General features: G+C 39.2%; 1 protein-coding gene across 1 annotated transcript in view; it reads right to left on the minus strand.

The window, feature by feature from the left end:
• Positions 1-6,813: 6,813 nt before the first annotated feature.
• The window catches only part of tenm4 (teneurin transmembrane protein 4), a 160,453-nt gene continuing 151,941 nt past the window's right edge, over positions 6,814-15,325 (minus strand). Inside the window, 3 exon segments of the mRNA XM_020614720.1 lie at positions 6,814-9,744; positions 12,651-12,793; positions 15,184-15,325. The exon segment at positions 15,184-15,325 is cut by the window's right edge and continues 56 nt beyond it. Of these exon segments, the coding sequence (XP_020470376.1) occupies positions 8,986-9,744; positions 12,651-12,793; positions 15,184-15,325 (1,044 nt within the window). The 3' untranslated portion in view covers positions 6,814-8,985.

Below are 15,325 nucleotides of genomic sequence, written 5' to 3' on the forward strand. Positions count from 1 at the left end.
CAACAACATGATCAGAAATTCACTAATAGCAAACTACAAATGAGCGGTGAGATCTGTTCTTTCTACATGTGTGGAAGCAGTCCTCCACAGCCCTGTCAATGTTTCCTTCCACCACTGATTCAGACAATTTCATTTCAGAATGATCTGATGATAAGTGAATGAGAACTGGTTTCATCCCTGATAGCAAAACATTGATGCAGTTGAAGAAAAATCAACTTGTTATACTTGACACACAATGTAATTTGAACTTCAGTGAGGCCAGTTTGACAACTCCTCTGTAGATAATAAGTAACACATTAGGGGTAATTCAGTGGTTCTTTGTCAAGGGCAGTTTGAAAAGTTATATAACGTTCTACTGTGTTACAACACTTCTGCTGGCTCTGGAACACATCCACCTGTCCTTGTTGTGTCCTACTGTCCTGCTCTGGTGATATCTGAAATTAAATATTTTATTAGTTCACATCAGAGAGCAGTCTCTTCTTCTTTTGCCTCCTTACAATGGCAGTATTCCCCCTTAGTAGATGTTAGCTACTGCTGGCTCAACAGAGGTCCAACCATAAATCTATGACTAATTACTTCAGTTTGTCCAGACGCAGCAACTACCCTCTAATTAGCTAAACAATGAATGGTAATGTCTTGTTTTTCCATGTGGGCTTTTGAGTTACACTCACTCACTGCATCAAACTGAAGATGTGGGTATTCAACCAAAGTATTTTCTATTTTTCAGCATATTTAAGAAAACAAAGGCCTGTGACCATATGCTGTTAATTATAGAACAATTAAGATCAGCCTGAACTATCCTTCAAAATTAAGGGTCTGTCTTTTCAGAAAATCTTTATAGAACAGAGGAGATGTTAAAAAAGTACAAAGTAAAGAGAACTTTTTCAAAAAACATTCTTTTATAACTCATGTTACAGTAAAATGCCCGTCAACTGCATCTCATTTGTGCATCTGATTTATTCATACAGCCTATTCCAATTCAAGCACCTTTGCAGTACAGCAACAGAAAGACTGAAATATCACCTGTATTTTGTTTATTTGATAAGACAAAACACACTGTGGCACAGCTCCTGAAACATTATGTCACGATTAAAAGCGCTGGTGTCTTGGGCTGTTCAGCAAACAGTTTTCTGATCAGCCTCTTTCTAGAGAAAAAGATATTTTTGAAATGCCAAGTTATTTTTATCTATGCATTTATTTTACAGTATGTATTTCCTTTCACTTTCTGTCAGATTGCTAATGTTCATCATTAAGGAGAAGTAAAAAGCCCACCCATCTGTGGTAGCCGCCTACTCTTCAAAGTGGTTGTCTTCCTTTGGATTTTATATGCAGATTTGTTTATTCCTGACAACATCCCCCTGTCCCAATAAAAGCTGTTTTTGCAGCACTGGGACACCACTTATCAAAAATGAGAGCTATTATTGATTTTCTGTTCTATGGCTTTACTGAAGATATAAATCAGCTGTATTGTACAGCAGTGTTTTCATAAAGATGAATCATGTTTTTAATGTTTGCCAGTGTAATATAGTAGCCACAACTACTAGTGAAGGCTGAGGAGTGTGCTGTATTGCAATCTAATTCTGCTACACTGCAAACACTTGTTCTGGTTTGAGTTTTCTAGCCAATAAACAGCAAATTTGCACATGTAGAACAACAGTGGGTAAAAACTCCACATAAGCCAGGAGGGATCAAAAAATCTGAGTCATCCAATAAAAGGGTTTTTGTATGTGTAGCTTTGTCTTCCTGTTTCAAATCTAGATGATTTTCAGTATGTCACACAATGGCAGCATTCAAGCGTTGCTAAAAAGATCTTTCAAATAGCAACTGACTATAAAATTCTAAGGTTAAAAACAGTTTTCCCTGAGAGCAGTAGTCATTGGGTTTTCATGCTTTGCTTGCTGTGAGATGGTGTGTGTCAGTGAATGTGTGCCTGCCTGTGGAAGACGTGTGTTGGAGGAGGGGCCAGCAATTTAATCAGCCCTACATTTAAAGAAATTTTGACTTGAGAAAAAATATAAAAAACATATCTCTCAGTGGAAGGTACTAAAAAAAGTTTCATAACTTTAAAGTGTTTGGCAGGTTTGTGGTCGAATGAAATGAGAGGCAGGTGTGTCACAATCCAAATACACAATGTAGAAATACATGTAAATGCCCCAACCTGCAATGCCTACAGAATGGTAGTTATAATGGGCCCAAAGGCTCTTTAGCCAGAATAATTCTGTCAGATTGACTTCAGGTTTTGCATTTCAAAGTGAAAACACAGCAGATTCAATAAAAGACAAAAAAAAGTAAAGTCTCTGCTGGCCTATGGCAACCAAGTCTCAAATGTATAATAGCTACAGTGGGCTGCAACCCAAGATGTATAACACCTCGAAAATCTTGACACTGGATCGAAAATAGTGACATGGCAACCTCTTTCTGGCAGCGAAAACAAAAGAAAATGGTTTAGTTTGGGCACAAAAACTACATGGTTAAGGTGAGGGAAAGACCCTGGGTTCAGTTAAAACACTCCCAAAATAAAACTTTGCACAAAGCAGACAGAGGACACAATCTCCAGTTAGTCCGCTGGACGGTCAGGTGTTTAATGGGCCATCCATCCACCCAAACTAGCACCTTCCACTGTTTTGAACTTTCTATAGTTCATAATTGTTCAACCTCAGTGGACACTGAATGTTAGCTTCATGGTCCATACTCCAGTCTAGTTGTTTTCATTCTTTGCCAACTGGCATAAAGCAACAACAATAATAACATCGAGAAGGACTCTGGGCCGCAATACTATATTTCGTGGTGTGGATCAAAGTAGTTATTGTACATTTCCTTGTAAGACTGGGCTGTCTTTGGTGGTCTTTATGAGAGGCATAATCACTGAACCACTAGGATTTCCAACATCTGGGAGAACTTTAAAACAAATCAACCACAGAACATTTATCAGATCATTACCTCGAATATTTACACATTACGTAAACCTGGAAAATGCAGAAATAAAAATCTCCAAAAGTGCTCTAATGTCTGCAAGATGACTCCCGACTGATCATGACTGCTGCTCAAGTCGTAGACAGAAATCAATAACGCCTATTTTTTCATGGACATAAAGTGCTACATGATAAGCTGTCCTAAGACATTAAGCATTAGCTAACCTTTCAGTCAACCCAAACACTTGCAGACCTTTAGTCTAAATGAGTACTGATCCTTTGCTATGGGCAGATTTGACCTTAGGCATAATTAGCCTAATAAAAGCATTAGATATGGTGTCAATATGATTTGCATAATGTGCAAAGGCAGTTTCATTGCTGAATGCAAGCAGTGTCCAAATGCTGCAGTGACATTTCTCTGGGTCCTTTGTTCACACCTGTCAGGGGAAATGTGATGGGAGATGGCAGCTGCAGCTGTGGTTTCTGCCTCCAGTGAGTCTACCAAGATCATCAAGACCCGGCTGGAGTCTGGTATGCATCCACTACACATATACACATCGAATGTATTTTTTGAAAAAGTAAGATTCATTTCATAAAGCTTCAATTCTGACATAATCCATGAGATCAGAGTGAGAATAGAAAGTGAACTGCAATTTCAGTTTCAAAAAGGTGGTTTTCACTTGAAAATGCAAGACATACAAATTATTATTATTATTTTCAATAAGTCTTAACAGTAGTTCCTCTAAGAAACTGCACTGTGAATTTGTGAGGTCTGCTTTGATGTGGCTCCATATCACAAACTATTGATTATCTTGGCAATGTGTAACTCAATGAAAATTACTTCAACACTGAAAGCAATGTAATATGTCACTCTCATATTAACACAGAGGTCAACATTGTCAGGTTATGCTGCTCTACAATAGGGCGGGCTCTCTCACGAGACTCTTAAGTCTCATTTTTGGAAAATAATGCCTCTCATATTACGAGCATGCACCACTGTACTGCTTAAGGTGTTAATGCTCCACATTTTCCATTTTCCTTTACAGGTCAGTTGTATAAAGACAACACTGGCCTTTGTTTGACCCACAGAAATATGACACTGAAAACATCACCTCAGTTTCATTTCTGAAGCTCTCACTTTACTGAGTCCTTCTGTTGCTGCTGTGTTTTGTAAGCATGGTGGGCATCCAAACGAGACTGAAACCTTGGGGAAAATTCAGTCTCACTTCTCTAGAGTAGTTGGTTTACCACCCCTTGCCCCATTAGCTTTTATGATTCCTGCAGCATTTGCATAACTGGTTGAGAGGGGAATGTGGTCCTGAATGATTAAAGAATCTGAGGCTGTCCTGTCCATTCAGGCATATGGTGTTATCAGTCTACACAGCAAATGGGGACCATCATCAGTGCTGAGGAAGTTATCAGCCAAAAGTAATATGTTACATATTACTGTTCATTTAAAGTAGCCCAATAAGTAAAATTACAATATGACTTTCTAGGTGGTAACTTATTAAATTGCTCTCACAAAGCATTGGCATAAACAAAGACTTGGTCTAATATAAAGTTAAATTATTAAGCCTGACTAATATACTCACCAAACATCACATACATTTCTCATGCTTTTCTTAACTGGTCAAGAATTGAGTCCACTCCAGTGTTATCACATGGTTACCCAAAAATGTATCTCACTCACAAAGCCTTAAAGGAAATTGACAGTAGTTTCAACACTCCCCATACAAAGACTAAATCCAGCAATGATTTCCCTGTACTCATGGTTAATATCTGCCAGTCCTGGATTAGCTTATTCATCTGTGCCGTAGACCTCCACTGATGTTCAAAAACAATTAAAAGTGCATCAGGGAATCACACCACACCACTTAGTGATATATTTCCTCATCATGAAACAAAAGACCCTGATATTTGTTAAAAATATCCAAGGATCTTGTGCATGGGCCCTGGACTCTTATGGACTTTTGGGGCCTTTAGTGAAACATAGAAAAAAAATAAAAATCAGGGTCTAGTTTTTCATAATGAGGAAATGTCACCCACTGCCGCAGTACATTTCCCTGATGTGTTTTTAATTGTTTTTGAACAACAGTGGAGGTCTATGGCACAGACAAATAAGCTAATCAGGACTGACAGACTAATGGACATTAATCATGAGTAGAGGCAAATAATTGGTTTTAGTCTCTAAATGGGGAGTGTTGAAAATACTGTTAATATAGAAAATGGCTACCAACTTAACTTATGAACAAATGACTTGCTCTTTAGTATAATTAAAAGGTTCAGACAAAAAAAGACACAGCTTAAAACAGGAAACCAAATTAATTAAATTATTATTATTAGTAGTAGTAATTAATAAAAAATAAAAAAGCAACATGACCAAGTTTTAAGATGTGTTCAGCATAATTTCTTTATTCTTGGCTGATTTATGTGACTTGCATATCTTTTGTGTCGCCACTTTAAAAAGGCACTGGCCTGTTTTGTGTGCTACGCTGTATGAATTGCATTAGGATCAAAAGATCATTTGTTATTTGTAGCCATTACATTTTAATGCTTTAATCAATTGAATGTGGAATTAAAAAGATCTTTATTACCCTACAGCCCAAATGACAACAACAAATTTATGAGGCTTTAATAAGGTTTTAATCAGTACCTGTGATTCAGCCTTTACTTTCTTCTACATCACAGGAAATTTTGTCATTTAGATCCATTTAGATTTGATGATTTATTTCTGCCTTGCAAAAATATGGCTTTTGAAATATGTTAATGGATGTTGATAATGGTTGGTCCCGCAATTCCGACAGTAGGTCAAAAGTTATATGCTTGTATTTAATGATTCAAATTATTATTTACATATTTTTAAAACCTGTCCTCTTTCAAGACTACGACCATCCAGGCTACAGGATATTTTGGCTGTATCCTGCACAAGCTGTCTGCTAGCAGCACTTTCTCTTCCCTGTAATGAAATCCTCTTTGCTGCAGACATGTAGGACATGACGCTCAGGCTGTCTCACAGAAGTTGAGAGCCACAGATTTGAAATTTCCTTGGAAAAAAAAAAAGCTAGCTAAACTAGCCAAAGCAAACATTAGGGTGTGATCATTTCCTGTGATGCTTGTTCATCATGCAGAGAGATCAGCAGCGTTTTCCACTCACATTAATGCAAAGTGGAGAAGAACAAACAAGAGGGTGCTGTCTGCTGAGGTAGAACAGGCCATGGTGCTTTCTTGTGGGCACGAAACTCAGCTCCGTCCTGCAGTGAGTGTAAATGTTCCAGCATCCCTTGCTGCCACCTCATACTGGCAGCAAAGTCCTGTACCATCCTGCCTGCTAACAGGACAAGCCCCTGAGCTCCACTTGCTTCAACAAAGTTATCAATCTTTAAAACAATCTCCTGGTGGTTTTTGTAACATCAAATGATTGGTCCTCCATATTGACAGGTTAATTAATAGTTAAGTTTTGCACAGCATCCCTTGAGGCCTATCTACCTTAAGACAGGTAAATACATTAACCATAGAGATGTTTTTATTAATAGTCTGTTTCTGCTGTGATCAGCCACATGTTCAAGGTCTAAGCAGGTGGTAGTGCATGTCTAACTAAATAATGGCACATGGTGCGATACTACATTATCAATGCATCATATTGATGAGGCAGTCGGTGTCAGTAAAGTCTTATAAAATCTGTTCTAGGGTGAGAATTGAATTAATGTATATATATATTTTTAATATGCTTTAGAAAAAGAAACATATATGCAGCCTAATTAATAAACAGTGTTATGTAGATATTAAAATCTACACAATGGTATTAAAGTGAATATAAGAGAATGCATCTGACAAAATGTCTCATGTCACAGTACAGTATATAAAAACAAAACACAAAAAAGAAACACAAAATATTCTCTTTATTTTTTTTCTACCTTAAGACTACACAGGGTCACTGATGTAGCTCTAAGAGGTATCTACATTTGCATTTTATTTACAGCTGACTTTGATGCCTTTGTATTTACATGGTCAAAGAGAAGCGCTAAAAACACAGTGTTGAGAACAAACCGAAACTCAAAATGAGTCAAAAACTTTTGAAAAAGATAGAGTCTTATGATGCAACAGTTCTCAGTGCAATATACCACAATGCAAATATCCTTCATTCATATTATGCTGAACATATATATTTTTTTAGAAACAAAACATCACTGAATCAACCAACAGCAGAAAAAAACAAACTGTGCACTGGTTGCATTAACATTTGTACAGACTGAGACACTCAATCATGCTCCCACGACCCCTACACACACAAGTTTATATGTCTGATGGAAAAACTATAAGAAAGTCAAGAGTATGTGGCTTGGCATAGTTCAAAAAGTACCAGAAGTCAAATCAGTGTCACAATTACCAAAATAGTCTTGAGTCCTCTTGAGTTTACACATAATGACATTTTCAAATGAGCAGATGTAAATTGTCCTTTGCAGTTTCCACTGAGGGGGCCACGGATACATGGGGGCTAGAAGGTGTCTACACGGGTCACTTCCAAGGTTGGTGTGAATGGACGACCTTTAGTCTGTAAACGGGAACTAGTAAAGCTGCAGGTCTAATGCACTTCTGCCAGCCATGGGACCAAGTAGAGCCCCGTTCTGGAGAATGAAAGCACTTTCTATGCTGACCTGCGGGTAGCCCTTAGGGCAAAGGCAATTCGTATCTTTCATTTCACCCACATCACAATGCGAAGCCTATCTATCTCAGCAGCCAATATGTTAATGTAAAATGCATCACTAATGAGACTGGTTTCTTTAACCAGCTTTGTATTCTCACTTTTTAAAAAAACATTTTCATCTCAAGCTTTGTATGACTGGACATTCTGGTGAACAATACTGACTTGAGCTCACTGATAAACAAACACTTCCTTCCAGTCGAGTAAAATGTAGTTGGTTCAATAAAAACACAGTAATTGATTTAGCTAAACCACCTTTCATAGTTTATTCCATGTGTTGAAACACCCTTAAGTATTGTCCATGTACTACAATTAAAAATTAAGGGACAATTGTTCACATTTTTTAAATTCACATTTGTTATACTGTTAATTCATATAGCTATTTATAAAACATAACTAAAATGTAATTCAAAACCATTCCTGTAAAATACCTTTTGTTATTTAATACAGACATTAATTCCACAGTATTTTCTTACAGGGTTGGTTCTTCACTGTTTTTATAACTGAACTGTTTGACCACAGTCAAATAAAAAGGAGCAGAGAACAATTTATTCTGTTTTCATTTTCTTCTTTAAAATAAAATCCACAAAAAAGCAAAATACAAAATAAAAAAAAAAAAAACTAATGTGCCTGTGTTGTCTTTACCATAAAATTTAAGCTGATTAAGCAGTTTGCTAATTTTGTAGTTCATAAAAAAGGCCACCAACATGCACTGTCAGGGTGCACTGAAGCCTTCAAAGCTAAGACCACAGATGAGTATCAAGCCTCCTCTTAAAAAAATTACAAGACATCACACAAATCAAGGTGCTTTGACAAGTTCAGCTGGGGATTTTATGGAGGGCTCGACCACTGACAGAAATCTCTTTCATTATTTATGGATGACAGGGGGCTATGAGGGTTTCAAGTATAAAAAACTCATGATTAAAAGAGAAGGAATCTCCTTGGCTGAGGCAAAAAAGGCAGAATGGAGCAAGCATGTGAATAACAATCTGCAAGTCTGGTAGTAGAGTGAGCCAGTGGACATAATGCATTACCAATACTCCTCTTGGATTCCTATGAACAGAATCATCAACAGGGATGAGGAAATGGAGTCACAAAAATAAGTCACAGACATCGCAAAATTTTATCCTCTAGCAGCCGCACTTGGAGGGCAAAGACTGTTAAAGAATCTTCAAAAGGAGAAGGGCACTCTTCTATTAATACAGTGCAACTGATTGCAACCATATTTTTCTTTTTTTCTTTTTTTAACAGTATATTAAAAACCAAGTTGAGCACAGTTAAAGAACAAAAAGTGGTCATGTACACAACTGTCTTTGGCAAGAAGTCCCATGTCCTACATCTGGTCCGTCACTCCAGAACCTTGTGTTCATGTCACCTTCGGCCCATTTCGCTCTGTCTCATGAAATGAATGTTGTTGACACTGTCTGCCAGCTCAGGGTATTGGTCAACTGAAACCACGTAGTATCCATCGTAGCCCTGCACCTTCCCTGAGCCCAGCAGCTGTTGCTTCTCTCCCTCAGTCCAGGTCCGAGAGCCCTCCTCTCCATCCCTCAGCCTCTGCCGCTCACGGGCCCATGCCTGGGCAACAGCTCTTTGTCGGGCTAGCTCCAACACGCGCACTTTCTCCTCGTCAACACTGCTGCCGTAACGCGTATTCAGACACAGCGCGCCATACTGTAGCTGGATGTCAGTAATGCGCCTAGTCCTGCCGTTGAGAACTGTATTGACCTGAGATACTGTCACATTGACACCAGTCTCCAGTGTGCGCTGGCCCACCGTCATTCCAATGAGGGCCAGATCTCCTTCCACTGAGCCCAGTTTGACAAAGTAATGGGTGTCTATTCCTGCAATCGTAAAGTGAAGGTCTTCAAGGTAGAACGCGTCATTCAGAACTGCAGCCATACGCCGTCCATCCTCATTGGCTAAGCTGATGATATCAGTGCTGATGCGACCATCTCGGATAGCAAATTTTACCCCCTTCCCGAAGATGGAGCCACCAGAGGCAAAGATCCTCTTGGCCTCGGACTGAGGACATCCTGCACTTTTGGCTCTGTAGATCTGGCCAAAACGCTCCAGCTTCACAAAGGCCTTCAGCTGCCTCTGAACTTCACACTGAACACCCAACAAAGACTGCAAAACAAAGACGAAACTGCTTAGTCACACAGCCCCCAGAGCATCTACATATACAGTATAATATGGTTTCTGTTTATTCTCTGGGCAGGAAACACACAATGCCACTCTACACCACACACACACACACAGATATAGACTATATAAACTTATGTATAAACAGATGTAGATACAAATAGCACATTCCCTTCAGCCAAAATTAGTACTAAGTCCTAATATCACTTGACAAAAGATTCTCCTCTGGAAGAAAAAGAGATGTTAAACTGAGTAAAATGGTATGAAATGGAAGTTGGCCAAGACACAGTGACACGGTTGCCTGAACAAATCTGAGCAGCAACAAAAAAGCACTAAACACTGTGCCTTCTTCCCATCAGTAAAGATAAGAGGCTGTGAATGTCCTGAGGAGTGTTTGTCAACCAGCAACATCCAAAGACCTCTTGACAGTTTCTAATTCTGCCTCTCTCTAGAGGGTGGCTACAGGCAGGGACACTGGGTGGGGCTGTATGGAGCAGGCTGCAGTGACCAGCACATCCACCCACTTTTTGACATGACTGCACATCAGATCTTGCATGAAGAGGAAACATTTGAGGGGGAAAGGGGCAGCTATTCTGTTGCGAGCCATAGGGAGCAATGGCCTATGAGGACACTTCACGCCATGCCACTCCATGTTTGTTTACCCTGCCAATAGTGTGACCCGGTCAGCTGTCCCAGCAGCATTGTGGGGAAAGGAGGCAATGTCCTCCAGATTACTGAAATAGCCACCCAGGACGCTCCAAGAGAGGCTTCTTTCAGATAGCATGGGATGCAATCAGCCTTCAGCACCATCCAGAAGGAAAGATCAAGCCTTGTGTAGCACAAACCTCATCTGTCTGGCCCCTCACGACATTTTTCAATCTGTGTGCAGATTCAGCACCATGGCAAAATAAGGGCTCTTAATAAAAAGGAATAGACAAGCAGGAACACGTTTCTCCTGTATAAAATAAAACACCATGTATACAGGATACACCACATGTAGTTTTAAAGCTATATTTATGCCTCAAAGAACCTTACATTTAATGAGGCTAGCTTGGACATCTGCAGTGAGGATCAACATATCATTTACAGAACATTATGCAGAGGTACACTGAAGGAAGCGCTCCCTTGCAAAAATGAGTAAAACCTTCAAATATAAACGAACTTGCCAATTTATACATTTTAAATATTATGACTCAAATAAATGCACTTCTCCTTAGTGTCTTTGAGTGAACCAAATATAAATAAACTTAATACAGCTTAATATATGACTAATTCATTTTGATATGATGGAAATCATTCTATCAAGACTGTGTCCAAAAAACTGATGGTAATGAATGAACATGATCTGATATCTTGGCTCACTGTGATGGTGCTACCCTCTTTGAAATTATGATTAGAAATTTTCACTTTAAAAAAAACTGAACAAAACCTATCATTCAGAGAGTGATTTCCATAGCAATTAAAATTATTAAGTCAATGAAGTCATTTTGAAAAAGGCTAAATTTGCCTGTTGATAAAGGTTTTGCTGCATCTGAAAATGTGGATTAAATTGTGAGATCTGGGGTCACCGCTCATTTAGTCAGGATTGCTACTGTGTCTGGAAAAGAGTGTTGCATCTATGCTTTCTACTGTAATCTACAACATTATTCCATCATATCAACAATCAAATATTTGAAATGGAAACCACTGGGATATATTTGGACTAAATTTGATATTTCCTCTGTTAAGTTCCTTTGTAGATTGGTACCTTGGGTGAGTTCAGGGATTCTGTATGGAGGCTCTACCAGCATGCATAAGTCAGTCCCAGGGGGCTTTGACAGTAACCCAGTCCTTGCTAGCTGAGGAGATAACATGGATTTCTACTATTATGATTTAACTCTTCATATATGACCCGTAAAACAACAGTGTGACTATGCACAATAAGCGTTTCATTTCCTGTGAACTCGGCCATGGTGTGCTGGAATGCCTCAAGAAACACAGAAATTCCCTTCATGACTTTAAATACATATAGTGCACACTGGAGAGCAGGTGAACAGACATGTTTTGTTAAACATGTGAAGTAATGCGGGTTACACTGACAGTATATTGGACATAGTTATACTGTATGCAATATCACAGGCAGAAAAACGGTTAAGAAATTCTGAAGGGTAACAGATAATGTAAAACATTAGGTACACATTTATGTTTTGAATTTTTAATCCAAATGCTTTAAATTCTCAAGTGTTAAAAGGTAAAAGTTCAATAGTTATTAGTACTACAGCATTTTTTATATCAGTGCTTTCAGGCTTTATGATGCCTAATTGGTTTGCCTGCCTATTTTGGGTAGTCGGTCTAATCAGAGGTCACAGGTTTAGATAACCTTGTATTGTATTGTTTTTCTATGACAATAAATACCAAGTGTGAAAGTAGCAGTCAGAATGTTACTCAACATGGATCTGACCTCCTGATGGGTGGCATTCACTAGTCTAGCTGTAACCAAATCCAAGACAACATCACTGGCCTCTTTAATAATTCAGATGAGTTGGAGACAACTTAAAAGAGTTGATAAATGCCAGAATCAGAGCATGTCTACTGCTTCTCAGACCTTGGCTAACGGTGTAATACTGAGATGAAATCAATGGCCAGTGGTGGAGGGAATGGAGAATGAATTTCCCTAATGGCAGGACAATTACAAGAGCTGTTTAGCTTGACCTTATTCCCCAGGATGAGGACTAGAGGCGGGGACCTGGCTCACTGGGTCGTGTTTTGGTCTGATAGGTGGCAGCTCCCCTGGGAGTCTGGCTGCACAGAGCATGTCTATTTGCTAATGAAGTTGGAAGGAAGGGGAGCAAGTAAAAGAAGGTGATCTGTGGTAAGGTGAAAATTGGGATAGGTGAGAGTGATCGGCTTACCTTGGTGCTGTCCCACTCCTGTGTCTTGATCTGGGTGCTGACTAACTCGTAGGATGGCTCCATGGTCTCCGTGTTCGGTTTTCGATAGCCAGGGATGACATTGTACAATTGGAAACCAAAGGTCACCAACCAGCTGTTCACATCTGCAAAACAGTGAGACAGTGATACACTCACTAGCCACTTTATTAGGCATACCTGTTAAATTGTAAGCAATTCAGTGCAACACTTCCACCTTAACATCTGTGTTTATGAAGCTCAAAATGTGTCAGTTTTTGGTGAAATTGTCATAACTGTATAAATTCAATTACATACGGTAATTAGTATTGAGGTCATAGTTAAAGTTAAGGTGGTGCTGTACTGGTCTACATTATATTTTTGTTCTTCCCAGCTACATACAGAACATGAGTGGGTAAGAATGTTGTACAGGACACTGCCAGTGCATGCATACTGTTATATTAAGAGAAAAAAAAAAAAACTTCTGGCTCCAGACAGCAACCATAATGAATACCAACAATTCATTTGTTTATTTTTAACAGTCGACATTCTATGGTCAAGTGCTTGTCTCCTTGAAAAACTTCTCACTTGGTCTGAGCACCTGATTTGTTTGTTCAAGTGGACAAAACACTTGAGATGGTGGAAATGATTCATGTCCAGGTGCCACACTAATGACACACAGCTGGGTCCAGGAAATGCCAAGAGACTTTTGATTCTGCTGTGCTAATAATTATATCCTATAATTTCATGTCATTTCAAAGCAGCTGAGACTTCAACACAACATATTTTGAAAACTCAGCGGGTTCCTCTGGAGTATTTTTTCCGAGATGCTAAAAAAATGAAAGTGACGTATTTGGGATTCAAATCCATGCAATCATGATAAGTGGTTCATCTAATAGCAGCCACCAGCACTGTGGTTATAGGTGCTGCTGCCATCCCCTGTGATAAGTTGTCATTAATTCTGAATATCATAGAGACAGCTACAGACATGACTGGAAGCAAAGCCTGTTACATCTGAGCTATTTGTTTCTTGCCCCTTTCATTGTGTTTGTTATGGACAACACAATCATTGCTGTGACACCTGGGGGGCAAGTCTGTCATAGATTGGCACCACCACATTGTTGCACCTGACAAAGCTTTTCTGTTTAAGAATTTGTTTGAGGACAATTAAAGGACCCTGGTAATTTAGTTTAGTGAAAGAAATAGAAATGTCAGCACCATCAATCACAACTGAGGCAGACCCACTACAGTATATCTAACGGTCTGCTTTGCATTCAAATGCCAGTCAGCCCCTAATGGTGGACTGTGAAGCTGAACACCTTCCTGCTTGGCAGGTGGCTAAATGGTTTTGTTGATTAGAAAGAAGAAGAAGGCTCAACTCCACCTGAACAAAACATGACCATTTTTCCTCTTAGAACTGTCTACAGGCAAAGGAATTAAGGATAAAGGTAAACACTGTATTATTTCACAGCCAACATAAGCACTTGAGTAAATATAATACAGAATTAAAGGAGAATTATATCTACGATGTGAATGAGATCTGGTCGAAGCCCACTGGTTTAACCACAGATTATTCACTGAGTATCCTTGACAGTGTTGCTTTGGTTGATGCAACCAGCCCAGGCTATGTCGTCTATGGATCCCCTGTGCTTTCTTTCTCCATTGGGGATCTTTCATTGCTACTTACCTCCTCCCTACTACAAAGCAACACAGACCCATGTGATATTTCTGGGAAGGGACCTGAGTGTTCAACAAGAGAGGGGGCTTTGCCGAAGAGCATTGTTCCTTCTGAGCACTATCAAAAGGATAGCCACTGGGTGCACAGACAAGCACATACGTATGCATGCACGTGCACACACACAGACACGCACAATACCATAGCAGACGAACAACCACAGTACCCCAGTGAGGAAGTTCTTAAAAACCTTTCTAGCATACTGCTTTTCAATTTAATTTTGGCAGAATCTGTTCTTCCATTTGTGGCTTGTTGTGTAGAATAACTACACACCAAACAGAAAGCCCCTGAAATGAGTAGTGTTTGCTCAACTGAAAGTAATAGCAGTTTCACACAGAACTGAGGCTTAAGATATGGGCCCCTCTCCTCCCTCTCCACAAATGTAACGTAAGAACCCTAAAAAAATTATATGCATTATTGATTGCACTAGTGAGAAGCAGTTAACACCTGCCAACTTCTATTTATATACACAGGTACTTATCTACAATTCAAATTATTGTTTGGTTATTTTGAGGCTGCTTCCCACTTACTTTCATTTACAGTTGTTAGAGGAAACCCTCACAGAAAATCTTGCTTTTGAGTATCAAAGTCACTCTTGAAAGGTGACCTTGCCAAGTTTGTAGCACTGGTTTGAGAAGCTTCTGTAGATGTTTTGAAACTTTGCAACACATTTATTTTTTTGCCACGACACTGGGTTGCCAATGGAATTCAGTGTAACTACTCTGCAGTTAAACTGCTACACTAAACGAAGAAGGGTAAGGTGGAGTTTTCATTTCATCTCTGTAAAACATGATGTGAACTTACCAGTCATGTAGCACTTGATCTCATCATTGTTGCTGAGAGGATTGTTATTCTTGAACATGTACAAGTTGAATGGCACAATGTGGTTGCTGTTGAGACGTTTCCATATTTCAATGTCAGGTGTTGTCCAGCGACCAGCAAGGAC

Source organism: Monopterus albus, unplaced genomic scaffold, assembly GCF_001952655.1.
Source record: "Monopterus albus unplaced genomic scaffold, M_albus_1.0 scaffold150.1, whole genome shotgun sequence".
NCBI classification, from domain to species: domain Eukaryota; kingdom Metazoa; phylum Chordata; class Actinopteri; order Synbranchiformes; family Synbranchidae; genus Monopterus; species Monopterus albus.